A 26,527-nucleotide genomic window follows, 5' to 3' on the forward strand; every position below is an offset into this window, starting at 1 on the left:
TCTGCCCACATCTGCATATCATCCGTGCCATTTGCTTCATGCTGTCTTATCAGCATTTTATTTAAAAAAATTTACTCTGCCCTAAATATTCTTATCACCTGCCAGAAGTAATAGTAAAAATAAACCTAGAAAGCACCACATACGATGTTATTAAATTCTTCCTGATTACTACTGCTTATCAGAGAGCATTGGAGAGCTACCCTGGGCTTCCATCCCTGATGGTGCAGAAGGAAGGAGGGAGGACAGAAGCGGAGGGTGGGTCCCAGCCGCTCGTGCTCAGGGCCCCAGCCGAGGGTAGCCCAGCGCAGACTTACACTGGCTCTCGAAGAGCAGGACCTGCATGCCGCACAGGGAGAAGGACTGTCGGAAGTTGTATGTCACTGAGTTCTTCTTCTTCTGGAAGATCTTGGTGACCTGGGAGAGAGAGAGACAGAAGCTGAGCCACTTCATCTGCCCGGTCCTGAACAGCTCTGGAGTTCAGGACTGAAGATGGACTGATGGCAACATGTGCTCCTGTAAGAATTACTCTGCAGCTCAGAAATCAGGGGCTGCTGCAGGAGGGAGAACCAACCCGGGGAGGAGCACACACTGATCATGCCAACCACGCTCTGACGTGGACATTGTGCTCTGTTCCTGGGAGACCTCGGTGCCATCCTGGTCGGCAACAAAGCCCCTCAACCCAGCAGAGAGGTGGCAGGCATGTTACCTCATGTGGCACTGAAGACACCGTGCAAGGGTCTGATGTCCAGGGCCTTACCTGATCACTGTATCCTCAGAGATTAATTTCACAAAGGAAACAGATTCAGAGGTGTGAAGTGACTTGGTCAAGGTCAGGATGCTTAATAAATAACTTGAACCCACACATGTGATTCCCACCTCAGGAATCACAGAAGTGCAGCTGGTCCTCATGTAGGTGGGGACTAGGGAGGGGACCTCTAGCAAGAAAGTCTGTGGCATGCAGGGGGGACAAAGGTCTAAGAATAGGTTCCTCCTGCTCTCTGCAGAGGCATCTTCATCCCCATCAGCTCACATCAGTACACTCCTTTTGGGGGGGCAAGAGCTCCTCCATCTCCCTTTGGGGATCCCCCTTCTCTGCCACCCTCAATCATTAGTCCTGGAGACTGTGGCCCAGCTTTAGCCACTGAGACAGCACCACACCTGCCTGGCCCCATGACTAGCTCAGGCTTGGGCACAGGGAGCAACAAGACCTTGGCTGGATTCTTAGTAAGATAATCCCACTGGGGGCCAAGGAGACACGAATAGCCTGGGGCTGCTGGGGCTGACTTTCCCATTTTGGTTAGGGCTAGCGTGAGAAGGGAGCCCACAAAGAGGAGGAGCCCACAAAGCTGAGAGATGGGGATCATCAAAAGGAGTCCTGCTGACATGCTTGAGCCTCTGGAGCAGCCAGGGCTGAGGCTCCAAGTCCCCCTCTGGACTCACATAAGTCAATGAAGCCCCATTTTCAACAGTAGCAGTTTGTGTTAGATTCTGCTCCTGGTAACCCAAAGATCTGGGCTCCACCCTGTCACCTCCACCCCCACCTGTGTGGGTATTTCCCCACGTGCAGGCACATAGCCAGGTCTCCCTATGTAGCAGCTGTCAGCCACAAATCCATGGGGAACCACGTACCACCAGGAGGTCGTTGAACAGGAAGATTTCTCGCTGGTGCAGCCCAAGTTTCTGGGGCTTATTTGGGTCTGGAACCTCGAAGAGTCGGCAGTAACAGACCAGCCGCCGGTGAGGCAGAGAGAGGACCTGTAAGGGGAAGGGAAATGCTGTGCTCAGTAGCTGGCCACACCTCGGAGCCTGGGCAGCACAGGAATCTGGCCTGAGTGCAAGGTACCCAGCTCTTGGGCCTCGTGTTCAAAAAATGCCTTTTCTTACAAACCATGAAGAAGGCACGGTGTTTCTGGCTTGTAGCTATTTTCCCGCTCTGTCTGTGGGACCTGGGTAAGTGTGTTGCTTCTGTTCCATTCTTTCAGACAGGCACCAGACTTCTTAAAGCACCATGCTCACATGTGAGCCCCCAGCTAGAGAGGAATGCTTGTTTTCTGAGTCCCCACAAAGTGCCCATTAGTCCCTGTAAACGTTTTTCTAGAGTCTACTCTAGATGAGGAAACTGAGGCACAGAGAGGTGGAACAAGTTGCCTCAGCCACAAAACCAAGAAGCTTCAGAGCCTCCAAATTGCTCCACTCCCCCAGCCCCTCCTAAATGATTTCAACATTTCTGAAGCCTGAAAGGCCCTATCCAAACCCTGAGCCAGCATTCACTGCTCTTTGGGGCCTGGTCTGACCCTCTGCTCTGAACACACCTATCACAGGTTTAAAGAGTCCCCACCTTGCCGCAGGCCAAGCTGCTATTAGGTCTGGTCTGACCAAACCATCATGGAGGCCTGCTAGTGGCTCTGGGAGTGCCGAAGATCCCGCAGGAGACAGAGGAGTTAGCAAGGAGATAGCACACGCCCGTGTAAGATCCCCAGAGGGTAAGCATAGTGGCAGCCAGGGAGCATTAACTCTGCAAAGGGTGCCAACTCTGTAAGGGTGCCCTGGTGGAGGGTGCCCGAGCTCAGCCCATCAGAGGACGAGATAAGGGGCACACTCAGGAACAATGTTTTCTGGAGCAAAAGCACAAAGGAAGGAGGAGGGTGGGATGTGGGGCTAGAGAGGTGGAAGAGGGCAGGTCACGGAAGTATCCAGGGGTCCTGGTCTCTCTCTGGGGAAACTGGGAAGAGGGAGGCAGTCAGAAGGTTTTGTGCTGCTGACTCGGCTGACCATGAGCGGTGAGGACAGACACAGGAGGGACGTGTCATGGGACTGCAGGCTGGCAGTGTGTGCATGTCCCCAAGGGACATGCAGGCATACCTCCGCAAGGCTGTGGCCGTAGAGAGGATCCTGATGTAGGAGCAAGTTTTGGGGGACAGAGTTGGGCTGGGTGGGGAAAGAAAAGGCCCTCCAATGCACATCAGAATCAGTATCTTAGGGTCTGGGAACAAGCCTGGGTATCTGAGCTCAGCCAGGCCCAGGTGAGAGGGAAGGGGACTATCTGCCTTCAGCCTGACCTCACAGCCCTCCCCGTGAGGCTGTGATCTCTGGGCCTGCAGAGATTTGAGGCTGGGTTAATTATCAAAATCAAATTTTTATTGCTCTTGAATTAACTGTGGATGTGGGAGCAGGGAGATGTGGGCACACTGGGAACCCCCAGGGTGGGGTATTAGCCAGAATGAGAAAGCAGAGAGATACTCACACAGCCAAGCCCATGATGCAGGGATCCAATCTACATGGGGAAACACAGTAAACAAAAAAAAAGAGATCAATGTTCCAAAAGATGCATCTGGGGCCCAAGGAAACTAGAGGCAATTGCCAAAGAGGCAATGGCCCTCCTAAGGCACCTTCCCTTACTCTATCCAGCCACACCCAAGAGGAGAGGCAGGGGTGCCTCTCACTGGCAGGCTGAGGGCATTCCCAAGTCACCACAGAAATGTACAACCCTGCCTGCTGGCTTATTAAAAGCCTCAGGTTCTCAACTGTAACACAGAGCAAATGGTTGTTATTCCAAAACATCAGAAGCCACTTAAAGAAACCCAAATCAGGAAAGAATTCTCCAGACCTGCCTGAAAGGTGCATCAGGGCTACCGGCAGAAGCTGAGGCCGGCAGGGCACCTGGGTGGGAAGGGGGATGTGAGCACCTCAGGCCCTCCAGCAGCTCCCCTGGGACACAAGGCCACCACATACCGGCTTCTTCCCCACGATAAGCTTCTCCACCTTCTGCACCTGGGACACATGGTCTTCATTGGTCTTTAGTTCCCGCTTGCGGATCCGTTCATAGATACCAATCAGTGTCTCCCGGGGAATGTCCTCGCCATCATCTACACCTGGGCAGGAGACAGTGGCGAGGCGTCAGTCAGGCCAGGGCTTGGGTGGTCCATTCAGCCTCAAGCCCCAGGCTTACTCCAATTTACCAGTTTCTAAGCCAAATCAGACAGCAATCCCTTTCACCAGTCAGCAGAACCACATACCTTCCACACCCACAGCTACCAAACATCCTCAGTCAACCACAAATTCCTCAGAATCCTTCCACCAGGGACAAGGCCAGCACATTCACCTGGACAAGCGTAGCAGGGCTGCTCAGAAGGCTGATCCTGATCACAGCCCATGGGGTGGGCACACCATCCCCATTCCACAGACAAGAAAGCCAAGGCCTGGGGAAGGTGCTGGGTTGGGGTGAGGGAGGCTATTTGACAGGGTTTATAAGTTCAGGCTCTAACACTGGGCCCAAATCCTCCCTTCAACCCTTGTTAGCCTGTGACTCAGTCTTTCTGAGCTGGGCATCTGTGAAAACGGCCATCAAGAGCACAGGTGACTCCTCAGGGCTATGTGAGGAAGTATGAGCAGCTGGTGGTGTGCCCATAAAGTGAGAGTTGGGAGCATCTGAGCAGTTTTGCCAGCTGTTGTCCCACATCACATGGGCAGAATCCGGGGGCAGGACTCAAATCCGGACTGCTAAGACAAGTGCATACCTTCTGCAATACCACTGTGAAAATTGCTGTCAGAAAAGAAACAGCCCTACTCACAGGAGAAACATAAACCCATACCTATCCTCAGACCACAGAGGGGCACAAGTCCAGAGGCCTGATAAAACTGTTGGTGAGGCTGTGGGGAGGGGCCCGCGATGCCCTTCAGACCTAGCAGAGGGCCTCACTGTGAGTGCTCTGCGCAGGGAGTGCTCTGAAGTCAGCCTCCCCGCCCCTCAGGGGCAGCCAAGCTTGGGAAGAGGGTGGTTCTGCCATCTCCTGGTGGCCTCTGCTTTCTCCAGCCTTCCTGTTATGGAGGTGCCCACCACCAGGGGGCGCACTGGGCAGTTCCAATCCCAGGGAGGACACAGAGGTCCCCAGGATTGTCTGACCCAGCAGCGGGACTGACAGAGCAGCCTTTATTACAAAAGTAAACACAACAGTAGAAACTTTAAACAGCTCTTGACTTTAGACCAGATTTTTTTTCCCCTTTTTAAAAAATATGACACCTCTTCCCTGGCTGCTCGAAGATGGGCCGTCATCACGAACGACACAGTAACTATCCGGAACAGGAAGTTTACGGCCAGCAGACTGTTCCGGGGAAAGAAATGCTCACTGACGTCCTTCGTGCTGGGAAGTCAGTAGTACCCAAGACAGGAATTCGAGAAAAACCAGCCAAAGTGTACAAGGCCATACCAGGTGCCATCTTTGTGTCTGGATTGAGAATTCATTCTAGTGGGGGCCAGTCAACTGGCTCTGGCATGATTTATGATTCCTTGGATTACACAAAGAGAAATGAACCCAAACACAGACTTGTATGAGAAGACGGCCTCAAGAAAACAGAAAGGAACGCAAGACCGGAATGGAGAAAGCCAGGGGACTGCAGAAGCCAGTGTGGGTGCTGCAAAGAGAGCCGGAGGTGGGATGACAGAGCAGTGAAGATTCTTCAGGGGCTTTATCTGTGCTGTCTGGGCAGATTTTCACTAGAGGATTAATAAATTAAGAACTTTTAGGTGAATAAAATAAAAATAGGATGCCATTTCTAAGGGGACCTCAGTGCTGCAGCTGGTATTTCCAAGGAGAGGACATAGTTCCTGCCCCCTGCTGCCCAGGGACCCCAGGTGTTCAAGGCCCAGCCATCAGCCACATGGAGTCAGCTGGAGGACAGCTGTTCCCGTTTAATTCCTTTCCCATCTCACGCCAAGAAGGCCTCCCTTCTTGCTGCCTGCCTCACAGCACCTGTCTAACATGGGCCCACCTGGAAGGGAGGGCAGCCTCAGCCTCAGGGCCCAGCCAGAAACAGCTAGTGCTGGAATCAACAGCAGTACTGTCTTTTCTCTCCATGTATTCATTTCCATGGCTGCCTATGTGTGGCAAATGCTACTGGCTTCCCATCACAGTGGTAATATACAGTTCCTTTAAAAATGTATTTAAATAAGTAGACAAAAAAAGGCAAGTTCGCCCAGCTGGGAGTGGCTCAGCGGTTGAGCATCGACCTGGGATCCAAGCGATCGGGGTTCGATTCCCAGTCAGGGCACATGCCCGGGTTGCGGGTTCGATCAATGACTCTCTCACCATTGATGTTTCGATCTCTCTCTCTCCCTTTCCTTTCCTCTCTCGGAAATCAATAAAGATATTTAAAAAAAAAAAAAAAAGGCAAGTTGGTTTCAAGAGAACCATGAAGTGTACAGGATGGGTGGCTGGGCAGATGCTGGGAGGGGTGCAGCAGTGACGGGGGTGGATGTGCTGGCCCGTCTGTCCAGCTCACACCTGTTGGAGGCCTCGGAGATCCCAGCACCCAGGCTCCATTCTGGGCTCCTACACATGCTCCCAACCAGGCCTGGTCAACCAGTGTCCGGCCTGGCCCTCTGGTGCTGTGATGAGCTGGTTTCTCAGGTCTCTGCCCTGTGACTAAATCCCCTCTCCCTGGACCTGCGGACACCTGTTCACCCTTTAATAACAAGCTAAAAACATCACTTTCTCGCAGAGTTAGAACCCCTGCATCTCCAGACCCAGGCGTGTGCTACCCATGTGTACCCCTAGGATGGCACTCGCTCTTTATGGCAATTTGTGCTGTGTTCACTCATTTTTGGGACCAACACTGCCCAAAGACCCCTGAACAAGAACTGGGTGTGCCGGAGCCAGGCCCCGTGCTCTCTCTGTACCCAGCATGAGGCTATGTTGCCTTCGCCTCTCACCCCACACAGGGCTGTGCCTCATGCTTAGAGGGTGTCCGTGGAGGCTGTGTATCTGAGCCTGGGGCCGAGCAGCTCACCTCGGAGATTCTTGACAAAGTCCTCCAGCTTCATCTTGCGCTCGGGCTTGACGTTGGGGCTGTACATGTCCGTATTGAGCAGGATAATAGCGAAGGCCAGGATGAAGATGGTGTCTGGGTTTCGGAACTGCCGCACCACCCCAGGGTTGCAGATGCAGTACCGCTGGCTGGGGGTGCGGAGAGGGAGGGGGGTGAGGACCACCTCAGTCAGGCAGGGATTGAGTCTGCCACAGCTCCACCTGGCGCTACACAGTGGAGGCTAGACACTGCCCTCAGAGCCTGGCTTCTGCAGCTGGTGAACAGGAATAACACTTGCCTGGCAGAGAGCTGGCCTTGGCTGTCCATTGCCCCTTCTCACCTGTGCTGGAGCTGGCAATGGCTCTCAGGGTGAAGACCACATTCCCCAGGCTCCTAGGACCTGGTACAGCCACAGGATTAAGTTCTGGCCAATGGGATATGGGCACCTTCAGGGCTGTGCCTTAAAAGACAGGGGTGAGCCCAGCCAGCCTGGCTCAGAGGTTGAGCATTGACCTAGGATCCAGGAGATGGCGGTTTGATTCCCAGCCAGGGCACATGCAGGCTCGATCCCCAGTGAGGGTTGTGCAGGAGGCAGCCGATCAATGACTCTCACATCATTGATGTTTCTATCTCTCTCTCCTTCTCCCTTTCTCTCTCCGAAATCAATAAAATTTTTAAAAAATTTTAAAAAAAAAGAAAAGGCAGGGGTGTGCCCTCCACTCTCTTGCCCTGCCTGGAACAGGGTGTGAGAGTGGGTGTTGGACCTGAGGTAAGAAGAGCCTGTCCCCACACCAGCTGGGAGGGGGACACACTTCCCTCTCTTTTCAGCTGTGGCTGCTGGGGCAGCTTGTGAAGGCACCTGACTCAGCAGCCTCACTGAGTCATCTGCCCACGATCCTCACTGCCTCTGACACACCAGAGGCCCTTCACTGGTACCCTCTTGGAAGCACGGAGAGGGGCAGAAACACAGAAGAGGAGCCAGGTGGGGCATTGTTACTGAAGCAGTGCCATCAATGCTCAGACAACATGGACTCCAATTCTGTCTTCCCTGTGAGGGCCACCCCCTCCAAGAAGCCCTCCTGGGAGGAAGCGGCTGAACACCCCCCTCTGAGGCCCTGGGACTGCCCTCCTCCTATATCCTCGCTCCTCCTTGGCCATCACTGGTGCTGCGGCAAAGTGCCGGGGCAGCAGCAGACTCAGGCCTGTCATACCAGCTAGGAGCAGAGGCCCTACACAAATGGTGTGCACAGTCCCGGGGCGGAAGGCGGGGCAGTGACCTGGAATACAGGCTCTCTGTGGTGCTAGGTGCTGGGCTAAGTGTGCCCACCCACCCCAGGTGCTTTTAGCCTTCCACCCTGCCCGGGTAGGGGGGTCTTGTGTCCCCACTCTACAGGCAAGGGCGTGAGGCACAGAAAGGCCAGCAAGCACAAGGCCACACAGCTGGTAAGTGGTGGAGTGGGCATTAGGACCAGGCCCTCTGGCTCTGCAGCTCAGGCTCTGAGTCACTGTGAGAGAGTGGCTGCCCCATAAAAGGGCACACAAAGGAAAACACAGGTGGACTTCTGAATAGATGAGGCTCATGAGGACTTGAAGGAAGACAAAGACTGTTCAAAAACCCTGGCTCCAGCACTGACCAGTACAGGAGGGGCTTCTGCCTTATCCCCCAGTGAGCTCAGGGCCACCTGATACTGCAGAGGGAATGGGGCTAAGGAGATCCAACCCTTGAGCTAGGAACCTTCCTCTCCCCGATACCTGCCCCCTGCCCTGACGCAGCCCCAACCTGAAGGCCTCAATGAGCCGCTCCACCTTCTGAGCCTCCCCTTGAACTCGAATGTGCGCCTGGAACTTCCTGAGGGCTTCGTCCAGCTCCATGGCAGAGAAGTCCATCTCGTCCACCACGCAGCTGAAACAAGACAAGGCCGTGTCACTGTCTGTACAGCCTCTGCCAACTTCCCATAGGCGAGGTGAGCACCTGCTTGCAGAGGGTAGGGCACAGAGGGGTTTGATGCACGGGAGCCACTGCACACACGCTGACACTTGTCTGGGAGGGCATCTGCTTAGCTTCCACCAATCAGCAAACAATTCAGATTATGGCCAAAGATCCCTGTGCTTCTGGGGAGTCCATAAAGCCCCGAAACTGCAGGAAAATGCTGTTTATACCTATGTGTGCAACTTTCTAGACATACAGGAAGCCAGAGCATATAGCTAGTCCCAGGAAAAATGTTTTCAAGTGTGTGGGTTACCCCAGGCACTCAGCAGCCGTAATGTACGAGTCTGTGTGTCCGTGAGGGAGGCGGGAGCATGCACCCATCCTCACAGGAAGGAAGTGGAGGCCGATCTCACACAGCCTGTCCTCTCCCGGCAAGGGTCTGCAGAGAGGTGGCTGGGTTTGGCTGGGTGTTTTTGAGACCATCCTCATCTGCCAATCAGATGGATGGAGAATGGAGCTTGGGGAGGCCTCCAGTTCTTACCACAGCCAAGCATTCGCCTTACAGCCTGCTCTTGTCCTCTGGTCAGGACCCTTAAACAGAGAAGGTGGGTCTAAACCCAGGATCGAAGCAGCATAAACTGGTGTCCAGATCATGTCTGTAACAAAGACATAGCTATCCTTGGGGCTGCAGAGGCTTGGCCATGGGGGACCTAATTCCACTCCCAGAGCTCACCCTCCCCTGGAGTGATGGGCTTAGGATAAGCTGCTGTGCCCCCAACCTTCCCTGAGCACTAAGTGCTCTTTGTGGGGAAAGTCAGAGGGCAGGGCCACCAGGGACGACCTGCTGACCAGCTCCCTAGCAGTGCTGGTGTGGAGGATGGAGCTGTGGGGGGCTCGCTAGTCTCGAGGGCGCTGCTGCTCCCCCACCCAGGAGAACACTACACAGGCTTCCTCCCGGCCAGAACCAGTGTGGGGCGGGGCCCAGAAGGCAGGGGGTGCAGACAGCTGCACTAAAACGTCCAAGGCCCAGCTCACCAGGACGCCAGTCTGCTGTCCCCTGAACGGTTTCCTCATACCACCTTAGGGGGGAGGGTGGGCATTAACCACACTAACAATGCAGCAGGCAGACTTTCCGGGACTGAGGCGAAAACAGAAATGCTGAGCTGAGCAGGAAGAAAGCAGACCAGATGGGCACACCTGGCCAAGGAAGGGCATAGGCTCCCTTCTGCTAGGTACCGGCCACATACCAGCCATAGCCAAAGGCCCTGGCTCACTGCATCTCTTGTGTGTGTGTCTGCATGTGACTGAAAAAGTACCTATGTGCATATGGGAGGCCCTGTGCGGGGGGTGGGGGGAATGCACCCAGGCCAGTCCCTCTCCCTCTCCCTCTGACCCTGAGTTTCTTCACTTGTGGTTAAAGAGTCCACAGCACCCACGTGCCTCCCCCAGGGGAGCAGCAGAGGCAGCAGGTGCACATGTGGCCAGGCCCTCCTCCTTGCAGAGGGTCTGACCCCGAGGCCATGCACCTCGCTATCCTTTTCCCTGATGAGGCAGGGGCTGGACAGAAGGAAGCCACTGCCATTGTTACTGATGGTTAGCTCTCTACTCCGCTTAGATTTCTGCTTCTGGGCTATCTGCCCAAGGTCGGCATACCAGTTCGTAACTGCCCGAGTCAGAAAAATCCTCAACAACAGGTCTGGGGAAAATCCTCCAGGTCTCAGAAAAGGGTGAGCAGAACCCACATACCAAGCCATCCATTCCTCTGGCTTTGGCTCCTTGACTCTGAAAGGGGGTCATCAATCCCTGATACCCACCCCCACGGGTGACATATGGACATGGCCTGACATAAACACAAGGGTGCAAATGTAGGTGCCTTTCCACTTTGGAAAGTCTCAAGGAGGACTGGAGAGATTTAGGGCATATACTGGCAGGCTTCTCAAAAATGCCAGCAGCTCCCAGGAAGCTGGAAACCCATTTTTCTGCAGGGTTCCAAGCAGCTGAGTGCTATGGCCACCAGCTCTCTGGGCTGGTGGGTTGTGGGGTGAGGAGATGGGGGTTGGACTCTTACCCCCGATCTCCCATCCAGGAGGGGCAAGAGAGGGAGGCAGGTGGAGATCTGGGTGTGGTGCTGCCCATCTTGGAGGTGCCGCAGTCTCTCTGGGCCGGCTCCCCTACTCCTTCAGAGGGCACCTGTCCAGGTCCTGACCCCCACACACTGCCTCACCTCAGCCTGCCTGAAGAGGAGTGGCAGTGCCAAGGGTACGTGGGGGGTGCCCAAGGGTGGATCCCACATGTATGCCTGAATAAGTAGGTGTAAAATGGTGTGGGGGTGTCTAGAAGCTAGAAAAAGTGAAGGGGAGGACTGAGTGTGTGTCCCAGAGCAGGACAAGGCTGGCAGGCCATGGAGTCTGTCACAGGAACGTGTCCATACTGATCCCAACCCCGTCCCAGAACTTACTCCAGCACATCGCGGTTGAATTGCTTCTGCCTGTTGCCCAGGAACTCGCCAATCATCTGCCGGCTCAGGCCCTTGCGCTGCAACAGGAAGTGGGCTACTCCCACTGGTGTGTCCGGCACGAAGCCACGCTCAATGAGGTATTGGACACCTTTCTCAGGCTTCCTGGGGGGAGGGACAAAAGACAGGCTCAGCCCTGGCCCTCCAAGCTTGCTCTCCACCCCTGTGGGCACTCAAAGCTCCCCAGTTGGCCCTTGGAAACCCCAGGCTCCAGGCACCCTGTCCCGTCCCACCCCCAGCCTGCAACATGGGGGAACCCAAAACTGCCTAGACCCTGAACCAAGAATGGGCAAGACTGGGCCAGCCACGGAAGCATAGCTGTGGGTACTGGAGCAGGGACCCTCCCTAGCTGGCCTGTATTGCCCCAAACACCGGCCCCATACAGAACTGCCCACCCAGCTCTACTCTATGCTCCCCACCAAGTGGAAGCTGGTGCCCCATGCTGCACTTCTAGGCAGACTTGAACCCCTTGCCCAGCACGTGCTGGTCTGCCTTCCCTCGCCCTCCACCCACCCACAGAGAATGAATGCCTGCGGAGCACTGCTCTGTGCACCATCACCTAAGCACCCCACACCCACTCACTCAGTCACTCACTCACTTCTTACACTGCTCCTTGGGGTCAGCACTCATTACCTGTGTTGTTTAGGAGCCCAACAAACTTGTGACCTTGCCGTGCTGTGAGGACTCACTAACAGAGCTGGAATGATGCTCACAGTAAGCACTGAGAGAGGTGCTAAGGATTAGCCCTGACTTACGTGAAGAAATGAAGGTGCAGCACATGCCCTGACTGGGCAGTCGCTGGGGGGCTGAGAGGCCCCCTAGGGGGCTAGGTAGGGAGCCCAGGCAGGCCCCTTCCTTCCTTGGGGCCTCCATCCTGCTGGTTGCATAGTATGACATGAGCTTGGCTGACCTCACAGGGACGTACTGGTGGTCCAAGGAGACAAGGTGAGGTGAGGGGCCACAAGTGTGACCCTTGGAGGGCAGGCATCCTCGTCTGACAACCCCAGAACTTGAGGAGCTGCAGAGGCCTTAGGGCGCACGCAGCACCCATTCTCATGGGGTAAATCAAGTCGCCCACTAGCTGGGGGCCGGCCTGCCCCTTGCCCCTGTGGGCAGAGGTCAGTATTCTGCTGCTGCCCGGGGCCTGGATACAAGGCTAGGGTCAGCTGCCTTTCAACGCTCTGGCTCCCACTGCCAGCAGTGTCCTGCAAATACTAGATTTCCACTCGTAGCCAAACTGAACTCCTGCTGCAAGGTGACCCTGCTATTTTTATCCTGGATGACTACACACCTTGACCTCACCCTCAGGAGACTGGCAGGGAGCAGTTGCCAGCTAGATGGTTCCTGGCACTAAAGTGGTGACAGAGTGGTTCTGTTCTATCACCCCTGCCAGCCCCCCACATGCCCCATTCTTCCCCATGACTCTGGGGACTTTAACCAAGAACCTCCCACTCCAGGCCTCTCCAGCCCTCAGTTGCTGATGTAATGGCCAGGGCCGGTCACGTTTCCTCACCACCCACTCCAAGCTGGCCCACAGGACCCCAGTCTATGCCACTTCTCCTCCCTCAACTTCTAGATGAGGGGGTCAACTGGGCCTGTGTTTCCGCGTGGCAATGACTGAGGGCTGGGCTAGGCGTCCCTGACTCAGGCACTCTGAACCACCCACCCACACCTGGCCTGCCTGGCTGATGGCCCTCAATTTGGCAGAGTGCAGCTGACCTCCCAGGATGTGGGATGGCTGAAATCTCAGAGCAACCCCCACAGCAGAGCTCTCTGCCTTCCTCTTGAGCAGCTCCAGCAGGTAGCAGGCATGATGATACCTGGAAGCTGACGGACCCCACGGGTTGGATGTGGATGGAGGGAAGACCTGCCTCCCAGTGCAGGCCCTGGGCTGGAAGGGACCTCAAAGGCCCCCATAAATAGCTTCTAGCCCAAGCAGGAGTCCCAGCACACCGTCACCCCAGGCGGTCTCTGAGGCCTGGCTTACATGCCCTCCAGGGATAAAGCACTCACTCCTTCTGAGGGCTCCTGTTTCATCATGGGGCAGCTCTGGGGACAAGGACACTCTTCCAGAGTTGGGAGAGGTCTGGCCTGCTTCACCTATGACAACACTGGCTTAGACGAGGATCACCTGGACCCTTGCCAGAAAGGAAGTGGGAGGGGCACAGTGAGGCTTGCACCTGGAACACAGGAGCAGGGGACCCTAGGGTGGAACAAAATCCCCTCCGTGGACAAGCAGGCTGAATAAGGGTCCTGCTGGGTTCCCGTCAGGACTGTGGGATACTGACCCCAGGTCCTGTCACTGCGGTAACCCCAGGACCACTGCTCCAAGACGGTAGCCTCCTGTGAGTTCTGCCTCCTGGAATCTCAGGAGACATCTGTGGCCCAGCGGGCAGGTAGAGGTGCACAGGGCTGCACGTGTGGTAGCAGTTCCTTCACTGGGTTTTCAGAGGATGCGCTCAGGAGCCAGGTGGCAGGGGTGTGAATTGCAGCCTGGCCACCTATCAGTGGAGTGACTCTGGGAGCCTCAGTTCCCCTATCCGTAAAATGAGGCTAGTAACAGTCCCTACCCTACAGGAGATCATCACTTAAAGCATGACAGGCCGGAGAACAGTGCCTGGCACACTGCCAGTATATCTAAGTATTAGCCATTCCTATTATTTATAACTTCTCTGTCCACCAAGCCACATGTTGGGTCCTCCTGAAGCCCGAGGCCCTTAAAGCACCCTCCCCTTGGCTCCGGCTCTCAGTGCAGAAGCCCCAGCTGCCACCCACGAACACCTCCAGGCGAGGCTCTTGGTTCCACTATCTCTAATCCTCATTAGGCCTCTGATGGCAGGGGCTCATTTTCCAGGTGTGGCCAGAGAGGCTCCGAGGATGCAGGGAATTAAGTGGCAAAGCTGGGGCCAAAACCCTCTTGCCACTGGTTCCTGGACCCCACCCTCCCTCCAGTGATGTGAGCCAGATGTATGGTCCCAGAGCCAATAAAATGGCAAAATCTCAGAGGAACACCTGGATGTCAGGCTGACAGCCGCAGCCTCCTCTAGCAGGCTGGGATGGGCCCTGCCCGCCAATCCACATCACTTTCTCAGGTTTCCGTTGTTTTGCTTTTCTTCCTGCTCACAGCTCTCCCACTTTAGATCCATCATCCAGACCCTCCATGTCCCCCTCAAGAGGGGGTCTATGCGGGAAAGCTCACTGCTGGGAGTGGGTGGGAACTAAGGGCTGTCCAAAAGGCTGGGTGGACAGGGGAAGCAGTTAGGGGTGTGGAGAAGGGTGGGGGGCTGGGGAGGGAGAAAGATGGGGAACAAGAGACCCACAGGGAGAACCATGGGAAGCAGAGGTAGGTGGTGGAGAGGTAGGTGGTGGAAAGGTATGAGGTGGAGAGGAGGGACCTTCAGGGGAGGGACCCCGGCTTTGGGCATCAGGGTGCTCAGTGTCACTAGAATCCCCTGCCCTCGGTCATCCTCAGCCGGCAGCCCCAGGAACCAGCCACAGCGCTGCCCAGTCCTAGAAGGTCTCAAGCTCCCAGCTCCAGCTTTGCCTCTGCAGAGGGCCCTGGGCCTCTGTCTACGTAGAGTCCAACCACCTGCCCTCTTGTCTCCCAGGAGATGGCCAGTGTGCGTACATCTGTGGAAAAGCTTTGAATCTGTGTAAGAAAGGTATTTGCTTATTTAAATAACACAGTTTTGGAAAAGCAGTTTCTCCTTCAATCCTCCCAACAAACCCCTGAGATGGTAAATCAAGGCTCGGAGGCACAAAGGCTGCACTGGGAGGAAGCCAAGCTCTGTGCTGCGCCCTCATGGAGGGGTAGAGGGCATGTTTCACAAGGAGTCCAAGGGTTCTTGCCACGGGGAAGGGGCTGCTACACAACTTTGCCCCACCCCCCACATGCAGCCAGTGTCACTGTGTCTCTCTCAGCATGCTCAGCCATCACTGTCCACTAGCATGCTCTGCAGCCAGGATGCTGTTCTAGACTCAACACCGCCCGGTACCGCAGCCACTAACCACACATGGCTGGTGGGCACCTGTACTGCAACTAGTACACCTGAGGAACTGGGTTAATTTTAATTAGCTTTAATTTCTATTTAAATAGCCACCTGTGGTTGGACCTCACTGTTGTAAAAATTCAACTTACAACTAGTTCAATTCTGAGCTAAAGGCAACTCCAATGAGAAGCCCATCAGGATTTTTCATGGGTTGTAATAAGCAGATTCTGAAATTCATGTGCAAGAATACCCACCAAGAAGAGCCAAGACACTTTAAAAAGAACAAAAGCACGGTTTTGCCCTAATAAGAAAACACATAAAACTAAAAGTCTGATGTTGGCAGAGCAATAAAAACAGATCCTCTAACCATTAGGGTGGAGCTGCACAAGTATCTTTAGTCTGTTCAACTGGTAGGTGTGGGGTCCCTGAGACAGTGCCCAGAGTGTAGAAGGTGCTCAGTAAATACTTGCTGAATGAATGAAGGGGTCCAAGCACAGACTTAAGTTCATGCAGGAATTAGATGGAATTTCAAGTCAGTGAAGAAAGGACATACAAATATCAAACCATTGTGTTGTGTACCTGAAACTAATATAACGCTACATGTCAATTATACCTCGGTTAAAAAGTGAAAAAAATAAAAATAAAAAACTTCCATTGGATAAGAGAGCATAAACAAAGTTAAAAGATATTTAACCTTTAAAAGACGGCATTTAAATTCCGTCGGCATTTAAATTCCGTCAGCATTTAAATTCGGCCAGCGGGACCCACTCCTCGCTGGGAACTAAAGTTCCCTTTCGTAGGATAAAGGATAATTAAAAACCAAATAAGGGTGAATTGCATGGTATGTGAATTATAGCTCAAAAGAAAAAGTAAAAAAAAAAGACAAGTGGTGGGAAGTAAGTATTTGTAATTACAAAGGATTAGTATCAACAAAATACAAAGAACTTCTAGTCAAATCAAAATGACAAATAACCTAATAGAAAAATGGACAAAAAATAAGAACAGACATTTTATAGAAGAAAAAACCCAAATGGCCGAAAGACACACACATAGATGCTCCATCTTAGAAGCAAGCAGGGAAATGCAAATAAAAACAAGAGACACCATTTCTACTCTCAGATTGGGGTGAAAGGCAGGTGATAAGATGGATTGTTGACAAGCATGTGAGGGAAAAAGGAACTCTCAGGTCCAGCTGTAGAGATAGGAAGTGGGTAAGCCCCCCTTTCAAGCGTAAATTGCAGTTCCTATTTCAATAAAAACATGCCTAAGCCCAGACAATTCCACCTCTTAGCTATCTTCCCTGGACACTCTCTGGGGAGTGTGTGTAAAGAGCAGATCTATCCTCACTGTCCTCTTATTGGTCATAGTGAAAAAGCGAAAGCAACTGGCCACATAAATATGGATTAGCACAGATGGACCTATGCAGCAGCAAGCAGAAATGAGGCAGTCCATGGCACTGACAGGGAAGATCTCCAGACCATGTGTCCTTATCACAATAAGATGATCCTCATAACTGCAGGCCCAGATGATGTCAGCAAGGCCATAGTAACAGCAGCTAATCCTCGGGGAGGGTGGATTCTGTGCTAGCAGCGGCTCTAACTCAGCACATCCCCTCCTTTCCTCCTCACACCCTCTGAGGTAGATGCTGTCGGGGGCCTCTGGGCTGTGCTATCCAAGGACATTCAGAAGGAAGTAAAGGTGCTAGGCTTGAGCCCAGGCAGTCTGGCCCAGATCTATGTCCTGAACCACAGTGGTCTCCAGTTCCTAAGAGTGCACACACATACACAGAGACAGGGATCTGGGAGGAGAGATCCAAAATAACAGTCACAGGGGATGTTACCCTAATCAGAGGTTTCATTTCCTTTGGATAAAATATTCACATACTACACATGTATTTAGAGGTAGGAGAGGAAACAGGGGGATAAACGGCGATGGAAAGAGACCTGATTTGGGGTGGTGAACACACAATACAGTATACAGATGACGCGTTGTGGAATTGTACACCTGAAACCTATGTAATCTTCTATCACGTTGAGACAAGCAGAACAGGGGAACTGAGAGTTAAACAGCAGTGTGCAGTCATCTAGCATATCCTATCTCCCTAAACCAGGGACACACTTAAGAGTAAATGGTTCTCCCCAACCAGAGGGTAACTATCTTAAATCACCCCACTCAGGGAGACAGACAGCAGAACCCAATTAGTGCCATTTGCCAGCCACACCCAAGGACAGATGAAGTGAAGAGAATAAATCTCATTTTGGTACATCAGCATAAAGTTGATAAATATTTTGTTGAGATCCTCCCCCAAATGCACAGCCTTTAAAACCTCTCAAAACGAAGGTCCCAGCGCCCACTCTCCCTCCCAGGAGCATGCCCGCACCTTTCCCCTCTGCCTCCCCTTCTTCCCCACAGGCACGTATCTCCTAAACTCTAAGGGATCCCACAAGACTTGCAACCAGGGCAGTGAAGGGCAGTGGCAGTTCATTCCGGGCAACCCCCTGAGCCTGTCCCCAAGGCCCCCTTTTCTCTGACTTCTTAGTGAGCCAAAAGCAGCCCAGCCTCATTCCCCAGCCCTTCCTTGTTTCACATCCCCAGCTTTAATAAACGTCCTCTAAAATTGACATGGACTTGTGTTGTGAAATCTTTCCTGCATGAAGCGAAGAACTCACATACTACTGGCCAGTCCTAGGCAGACCTGCCAAGGGCCAGGTCCCCTTTCCAGTAACAATGCCACACCAATAAATTCAGTAAGAAAGAAAAACCAAAAAAAAAAAGACTAACAGAGTTAGAAACAATCTACTGGGTGGCTGAGGGAGACTGTTTTTTCTGGCCTCCACCTGTCCACTCAGCTGGGACTCCCACAACAGAACACAGTATCTGCCAGGACCGAGGTAAGCTTGGATACTGGGGAAAACCCCAGGTTATCTCAACCCCCAGTTATCTTGGCCTCCCCTAGGAGGGCACAGGCCTGGGTCTAAGTTGACCCAGGAAATAGCTGTATCCTGAAGCAGGTGGGGCAGACTCTTTGTACAGAGCTTAGGATGGCCTCAGCAAGACATGACCTTCCCTGCCCAGCGTGCTGTTCGGCCACAACTTGCACAGTGGCAGGGCTGATCCTTACATGCAGCAGACGACAGGCAGATGGGAGTCTCGGGAAAGAGCACCCATGGCAGATATCAGGTGTCCAAGACTCTTAGTTCTTAGCTGAGTGAGGACCAAAGACCCCCAGACCCAACTGGCCCCATAGGAATGCAACATTCCCTATTCCTGCCCTCTGGGACAGGCCTCTCTGAATCCCCCAGACAGCACTTCCACTTGTACCAGGGATGGCTCAAAAGTGCCCACAAGACTACCCTAATCTAGGAGACAAGGAAGCAGGAAAGTGTAGTAAATGTGTTAGTAACCACCAGTCAGGCTGGCTGGCCACATCCTCAACCCTGACTGGTGTCTGGTGACCCCAAATCCCAGAGGCCCCACGGGAGGAAACAATGTGAAATCTGAGGTTTAATAACCAGAGCCTGCCAATGTCTCCTCCAAGGGAGTGTCCAGCCCCTTCCCCTTTGCTTGCTACTTCTAGCAGTGCTAAGAATAGCCTGCTTTTAAAGGCCTGCCTCTGTCCTCAGTTCTGCTGTCAGGACTGTCCTGTATACCTTTCCAGAACACCTGAGGGAAACAGCACTCAAGAGGCCCAGTTCACACTCCTCCCAAAGGACCTGGTGGCTGGCTGAGACTTCTGCTAGCACAGGCTTACCTGTGTCCACCTCCATCAACAGGTGCCTCCAAGTCCAGCCAGCACACAGACCACACCATGCCCTTGCTCAGATCTTCATGCTCCACATCACCCACCATCCAAACCCTGGAGCCTGATGCTCACAGCCAGGCGTGGCATCACATACTGCTGCTTTATGTAGTTTCCTGAGCACCTGCTGTGCACTGGTCACTGTTCTAGGTGCTGAAAGGGTCCTGAACTCATGTTGCTTTAGCAGAGAAGCCCCTCATTCTGCCCTGCTCAGCCTGTCAGCATCTGCTCTCCCCACAACACTGCTCACTGGGTTCTAATCTCCCCGACCAATAGCACTGGCTATTGCAGGCACTGCTGGACGTCCACCCCTGCAGGTGCTCACAGAAGCACTGGGGCATGAGAGTAAGGCCCTGGCCAAGGTCCCTTGGGTGTCACTGCCCCACCCTTCTCATCCCTGCATGACCAGCAGGTACTCACTTGTTGAAAAGGTTGAGGCCAATGCGATAGTGCCTCTTGCGGATGACATCATTGCTGAAAGCAGGAGAGTCCCAGCTGTTGCGGGTCTCCTTGTGATAGGTCTGCTTGCTGAGAGTCTGCTCCCGCAGGCTGTCGCGGGATGACGACTCAGAGCTGCAGTTGATGGTGTCATTGGAATTAGAAGTGCTGTTGATGCTGTCGTTGTCCCCATCTGAGTAGTCTGACTCTGACTTGCTCTGCCTGTTGGCTGAACCATTGATAGCCAGGTGGCCATCAAGGGGCCTAGAAGGCCGGGGCCGCAACTCTGGCTCCTCCCGGGGCAGGCCCTTAGGGGGGCCACTGTGGGGGCCGTGCTTGGGGCTGCCCTGCTGCCCACTGAGGCTGCGCTCACAGGCACTCTGTCTCTTGAGTGAGCCACGCTCTGAACGGTCACTAAGGTCCACAGAGCTGTCACTGGGTGGCTCAATGGTGAGCAGCGGGAGGTGCTCCCCCCGCAGCCGCTGTTCCTGCTGCTCCAGCGACGGTGTGCTCTGACAGCTCGTGTCAGTGTCCCGTTTGTCATCCTTGTGAGCCAGCGCCCAGTAGTCCTGGGCGGTGCCCCCTGCCCCCAGCTGCAGGTCTAACTCAGCACTGGATGGCAGATGCCCCGCCTGGGAGAGGGGCAGGGGTGGTGACAGCTCCTCCTCGTCGATATACAGGGTGACATCACTGTACGAGGCTGTCATCTCGTCCAATTTGCGATGGTCCACAGCATGCAGGGCTGCCTGGGGCTCGGTGTCCCGGGCTCGCCCACTCACGGGGACAGGCATCTCCTCAGTATGAAGGCTGCGACAGTTGAGGGCGTCATCGATGGACTCAGCCAGTGATTTCACCTGACGAGAGAAGGCGTCCTCCAGCTCAGTGATGGCGTCTGCAAAGTCACTAGATGGGGCAGAAGACTTGAGGGAAGGCGGCTCACTGAAGTCACTACACTCAGAGGGCATCAGGGCTCCCAGCTGAGAGCCATCATTGGTCACGGAGACCTGCTTCCCTTCAAAGTAGGAGCTGTGCATCTTCTCAGGCCCCTCAAAGGAGAACTGCATCCTCATGTTGGACAGCACAATCCGGCGGGACATGCGGTTCTCTGACATGGAGCTGCGCAGGCGCTCGAAGTTCTTGTTCATCTGGTACTGGCGGAAGGCCGTCTGGATGGTGCGGGCTGCATGGCGGGTCACGAGGCGCCCCCCATACTTCCGTTCTAGCATCTCCACCTGGAGGGGCAAGGAGAGGAGAGTGAAGACATTCCTGAGTGCTGGAGTAGCAAGATACCTATGAGCAGTCATTCCCTCCCCAGCCAGTTGCGGCACCGTCTGGGAAGGCTTCAGCATGTCCCTAAGCTGCTTAAAACCACTGGGGCATGCTAATGTGCCCAATCTGGGTTCTAAGGTTAAATAAGATGGAGAAACACCTTTAAAGTTAAAGCAAGTATGTTCTTTGCAGGACTTCTCAGAACCTTTAAAAGGTGGTGATTCCTCAAACTTCTTTGGCCACAGAAGCCTTGCACATCTTGTGGTATGCAGTTTAACACAACTTTGGAGATGTTGGAAGAGGTGAAGGTAGCCCCTCCAGAGAGGAGGAACCTGAGGCACGTGCAGATTAAAACACCTGCCAGCCCTGGCTGATGTTTCTCAGTGTTTAGAGCATCAGTCCTTGCACTGAAGGGTTGCAGGTTTGATCCCCACCCTGGTCGGGGTGTGTTTAGGAGGCAACCGACCAATGTATCTCTGTCACATCAATATTTCTCTCTCCTTCCCACCCCGTCCCTCCTTCCCTTCCACTCTCTAAAAATCAGTGGAAAAAATATCCTTGGGTGAGGATTAACCACAGAAAAAGACCTGCCTAAGATCTCAGTGAGGCCCAGGCACTGAGCATCAGCCGTAGGCTTCCAGACTTGTTTCCTTTCTATGGCACTGACAGTGCGTTCTTTGTGGCCTGGAGGGGTCACTAAATTTTAGGGAGACCTGAGAGAATCGCCAAGCTGAGGAACAGGTTCCAAGGCCAGATGCCTGGATTCTAACCCTGGCCCTGCTGAGACACTGTGCCAATCACTCATTGAGACTGAGGCAAGTGCTCAGTACATGCCAAGTTCAGGGACACCTGGGGCTAAAAGACCCTCAAGTGTATTCCTGGAAGGTGTTGACAGATTATGGGGTTCCCAAGTCCCCCACTATACAGATGAGGAAACGAGGCCCAGAGAAGAGACCTAGCGCACACCAGGGTTGGGAGCACCTTCTTATTCTCTGGTACCACAGGCCCTGGCAGCCCTTCCCCTAGAGTTTGGAGGTGGAGCAGGGCTGCAGGCCAGTGACAGGGGCTAGGACTCTCCAGTGTGACACATGGGCTTCCAGAAGTCCTGAGGCTCACACCAGCCCACTTGTGACCAGGCTATGAGGGCTGTTGCCTGCGCCTCAGTCCTGAGTGAGAAACAAACGTGCACCTGGAGCTGGAGCCTGCTTGGTGGGAGTCCAGGAGAAGGAACTGGCCTCTCAGGGAGCCGGGAAAAGAGGCACCTGATGTGGGGCCAGGAGAGCTCTCAGATCCTCGGGAACAAGTCACCCTGCTCAGGGGGCAAAGCAGCACACCAGCTCACCTAGGTCCCACCTGCCTAATCCATGCAGGCACCACGCCAAAGCTGGCAACACAGAGACAGTTTCCTGCTCTCAAGAAGCGAAGAGTTGCCCTAGCCAGTTTGGATCACTGGTTAGTGTCAGCCTATAGATGGACGGGTCATGAGGTTCGATTTGCAGGTTCAATTCCTGGCCAAGGGCATCTACCTTGTACCTCAGTTGCAGGTTCAATCCCTGTGTGCAGGAGGCAACCAATCAATGTGTCTGTCTCACATCAATGTCTTTCTCTCTCTCCCCCTTCCTCCTTCCCTCCTCTCCACTCTCTCTAGGGAAAAATCAATGGAAAAAATATCCTTGGGTGAGGATTACCAAAAAAAAAAAAAAAAAAAAGAGAGAGTGAAGAGTCACCCTGGCAGGTGTGGCTCAGTGGTTGAGGTCGTCCTAGGCACCCAAAGGTTAATGGTTTGATTCCTGGTCAGGACACATGCCCAGGCTGTGGGTTCAATCCTCAGTGGGGGTGTGCAGGCGGCAGCCAATCGATGTTCCGCTCTCACATTAATGTTTCTCTTTCTCTCTCCCTCTCCCTTCTTCTCTCTCCAAAAATCAATAAAAAAAAAAAATTAAAAGAAGAAAAGAGTCTGTCTCAGAGAACAGAAGCACAGACGTCACTGAAATAAAGTCAAACAGATGCTGGAGTCGGGAGAGAGGGCTGCTCAGAGCCACTGAGGGCTGGAACAAGGGCTCACAGCCTCACACACCAAGGATGGGCACTGGTCCCCACTTGCCAGCTGGCAGCCTGTTCGCCTCTCTGGAAAGTGAGAGCATGCCCAGTTCCGTGAGCCACCCATCTCAGGGATGCCGGTCCTCCAACGTGGGCCACACGAGCTCCTGGGGGGTCCACAGGAGAGGAAGCAGCAGAACAGGGGAGGGGACAGGGGGTTGGGGGGTGCGTGTGGCTCAGACTGACTTTTCAAATCTTGGCCAGATCCAGTCAGCAAGGGTGGGTCTGTTTTTCCCTCACCCTGAAGGTGACTTCACTCCACATCTGTATGCCGTTTGTTGTTTGGGTTTGACTGCAGCTTTGTAAGCCCACAGGGCCAATAAAAGGCGCAAGCTAAGCTCCAGGGAAGCCCTCCCTTCTCTGCCCTCCAAGGCCTGTGGTCCTGGGCCCCTTATGTCAGCCTTTGGGATAGGGAGGTATTACCATGCCAGGGCTCACTCTGGGGCCTATTTTCTCCTGCTAACTTTTGACTTCACAAAGTAAGCAGTGACCCTGTTTGCCTGAGACCAGCTCCCCAAATCTGGGGGTGCAGGGGCAGGAGAGAAGAGGGACTTCAGGAAGGCAGAAATGGGCTGTGTTTTGTCATCAAAGCCCCTCAGTCCCTCCTGTCGGGCCTCCCCAGAGCACACACTGACCCAGGCCCGCCCTGACATGCCCCCAGGCTCACTGTGGCCGCTCTTCCCTCTAAGCCAGCACCCACCCAAGGCCTGATCTGAAGCTCACTGGGACACAGGGAGGAGGTCATCAGTACGTGCTCACCTGACATTCACAATGACTTCCCATCTGCAGATACTCACACACTTCTCAAAGGAGGCACAAAGAAGTAGCACGACAAGGAGTCAACCCTAGCCGGGGCTCTCCCATCAGCCCTCACTCCCCCTTTAAAGGGGCACTTCTAACAGCAGGGAAGAAAAACTGAGAGGCCCTTCCACGGAGCAGAACGAGCCACCTCTCAATGACTATGCCTCCCACTCCTGCTGGCAGGAAACTACCAGGAGGTACAGAGACCCAGGGACCTGACTGAAAATCCAAGGCTTCCCATTGGGCTCCTTTCACTTAAATGGGACTTTGTATCACACAGATTTTAACCCCTTTGGAACCAGGTATCCTACATTCATCTGGTAATTCTCTTGTAATCTGTTCTATTCCCACTTTGGTCTTACTTACCAAGAAGCTCAGCACAGAGTTAAATGCTCAGTGACCATCAATGTCACTTCTTCACTCTCACCTCTTAGCACCTCTTCCTGCCATCCTCTCTCCCAAGTCTATTCTGCTTCAGGGCCTTTCAACTGCTATTACCTAGAGAGCCCCTTCCACAAACACCCAATTCTCAGGCTACCTTAGAGAGGTTTTCCCCACCACCCTCTTCCAATGCTGTTACCTCCCATAATCACTTAATTTCTGTCCCCTATTTCACAATCTCTAACATTTGTATCACTTTCTAGAATTAAACTGTGTCTGTATTGCTAACCTGTCCGTGGTCTATCTCCTGGAACCACAGTGTCAGCTTAAGAAATGGGGCATGACCTTGTCCACTGCTGACACTCCAGCACCCAACACAGTGTCTGGCACAAGGTGGACATTTGGCCAATAGCCATGGGACAAAAATCAACAGCTGTGGCCATACTAAGGCTATAGGAAGCACATGGTTGTTTCTATTGGCTTCCGTTAGTCCTAATCTTTCTTAATTCTATTTTAGTGGTCCTGCTGCACATGTCCTTTACTATAAATTGTTTCTGATCCACTTTGGATCTAGGTGTAACTGATAAAGGGAACAGAGGCTGTGCCCCCTGCTGTGTCCACGGGACCAAATACCACAGGGGCAGAGGATTATTTGCTCCCCCACCCTGAGAATGGGCCATTTGCTATTAGGTACTAGCCACTTGCCATCTCCCCTCTCAGTATCGGCTCACAGGTAGAAGCATGAAGTGAGATCAGGGCTGTCCAGAGTCAGAGGGCAACACTGAAAGCAGGAGAGAGGTGCTGGTGGGGAAAGACCCACCTTGGGCAGTACCTACACTGCTCCCCGGAGAAGTCAGGGCCACAGCAGGCCCGAACCTTTGCTCCAAAGACAAATGGGAAGACTCGAAGCAGACAGAGGGCAGCCAGGAGTGGGGCAGATGTGGGCAGAAGGGAAGATAAGACAGGGTCCTGGTGCCAGGCCGGTGCAGAGGTGTCTGCTCAGGACCCACAGGAGACTACCCAAAGCTGTGTGCCCAGGAGCTTGGAAAAGTAAGACCACCTGACCCTCCCTGCTTAAACAGCTGCTTCCAGGAAGCCTGGGACTTCTCCTGAGGGCTAAAAGTTTCCCTCGTAGTTTCATGCCTGAATTCTTGTTGAAGTGCCTACTATGTGCCTGCACTCCAAGGGGCTAAAAGTGAGAACTCTCTGATCCCCAACTGCCTCCTGCTCCCTCTGCTCCCCCACTCACCACCACCCAGCTGGGAAAGACCTTTCCTCTCTTCCCTCAACCCCAAGAGGCTTTCTCTAGTCCTTCCTGGAGCCCAGCCAGGTGGTGCATCAGCCTTGCTCAGCACACAGGCACTGACCTCACAGTGCGGGTCTGGGTAAAGGCCCCTCAAGGAGGAGTGTGGCCTTAGGATTGGGTGATTTCCCACAAGGATTCTAAGTTGTGAACTGGAAGGGTATCATCGCTGGTTCTTCTTCAAGTAAGAGCTATTTCCCTTGTAAAGTAACCTCCCTCCCTTCTCCCCGGGGGCTTCCTGAACAGACTTCCCAAGGGTCAGAACTCTCCTGGGGACTTAGAAACTCAGCAGCCAGCCACACAACCTGTGTATCCTTGTGGTGTCAGGCCTTGACAACCAGACCGCCAACATAGCCCCTGGACTCCAGCCATTAGGGCTGGGAACAAGGCAAAGGGAAAGGCCTAACAGAAGAAATGTCCAGAGTTCAGCCTCTTCACTCTGACTCCCTCCATCATTGGGAGGAGCCAATCAGCTCTGGCTTAGGCAAAGGCTCTTTCTTAGGGAGCTTACACTTAACTCATCCTGCCGCGTGTCAGAGCGCGCAGAGCACCATCAGGGAAGCTGAGAGGCCCACTGCCTCAGGCGGCCCCAGCAAAGGGCTGCGTCGTTCCTGGGGGACACGCTGGCAGGCCGAGCAGCACTGCTGCCTGTCCCCAAGTGGCCCAGAGTCTGGTCCCACCTACCTGCTTGTCTTGCAGGTCCGAGGAGAGCTCATAGCTTTCAGAAAGGGAACGTGAGCGCTTGATGGCCTCCTCCTCAGCCTGCTTGCGCAGGATGGAGGTCGAGTGCTGCAGCTTGGGCCTCCGTGTGCGCTGCCCCAGTGGCCCGGAGTACAGCCCATAGGCGCCCCCAGAAGTGTGCTCGTAGTGGTCTGGGCTCAGGCTGGAGCCAGGTGCTAAGGGGTCCTGGTGATAGGCTGAGGGGCTGTCCAATGATGTGCAGGTCTCGCTGCTGGGGGCCTCGCCCTCCACACTGTAGAATAGAGAGGAGAGAGGCCTCCAGTGAGCAAGAAACCAGAACCCAGGGCATTTCGGGGCACCAGGAGGTAGGAGCGGGTAATGGCCAAGAGGCAGCCTACCATACTACAGTACGACTCCAGCCAGCCTTCCTACTTCCCATCACCCTCCTACAGTCGATCACTTTGTACAGCCAGAGGGACCCTGCCAAGACTCCACTCCAAATCTTCCTGAGGCGCAC

General features: G+C 53.9%; 1 protein-coding gene across 4 annotated transcripts in view; it reads right to left on the bottom strand.

Moving 5' to 3' along the window:
* IQSEC1 (IQ motif and Sec7 domain ArfGEF 1) overlaps positions 1-26,527 on the bottom strand; it is a 71,812-nt gene that overhangs the window by 12,362 nt on the left and 32,923 nt on the right. For all 4 annotated transcript variants that reach the window (XR_015714661.1, XM_087818042.1, XM_087818044.1 and 1 more), the window contains exons 2-10: positions 26,014-26,302; positions 19,458-20,707; positions 11,193-11,354; positions 8,585-8,707; positions 6,787-6,953; positions 3,733-3,872; positions 3,245-3,274; positions 1,630-1,755; positions 315-414 (exon numbers count right to left, since the gene is read on the bottom strand). Coding sequence is in view for 3 of the 4 variants with exons in the window: in XM_087818042.1 (XP_087674168.1) it covers positions 315-414; positions 1,630-1,755; positions 3,245-3,274; positions 3,733-3,872; positions 6,787-6,953; positions 8,585-8,707; positions 11,193-11,354; positions 19,458-20,707; positions 26,014-26,302 (2,387 nt within the window). In the remaining variant the exon portion in view is untranslated. The remainder of the gene's footprint in view (positions 1-314; positions 415-1,629; positions 1,756-3,244; positions 3,275-3,732; positions 3,873-6,786; positions 6,954-8,584; positions 8,708-11,192; positions 11,355-19,457; positions 20,708-26,013; positions 26,303-26,527) is intronic.

This window comes from Miniopterus natalensis, chromosome 6 (assembly GCF_054644295.1).
Source record: "Miniopterus natalensis isolate mMinNat1 chromosome 6, mMinNat1.hap1, whole genome shotgun sequence".
Taxonomy (NCBI): Eukaryota; Metazoa; Chordata; class Mammalia; order Chiroptera; family Miniopteridae; genus Miniopterus; species Miniopterus natalensis.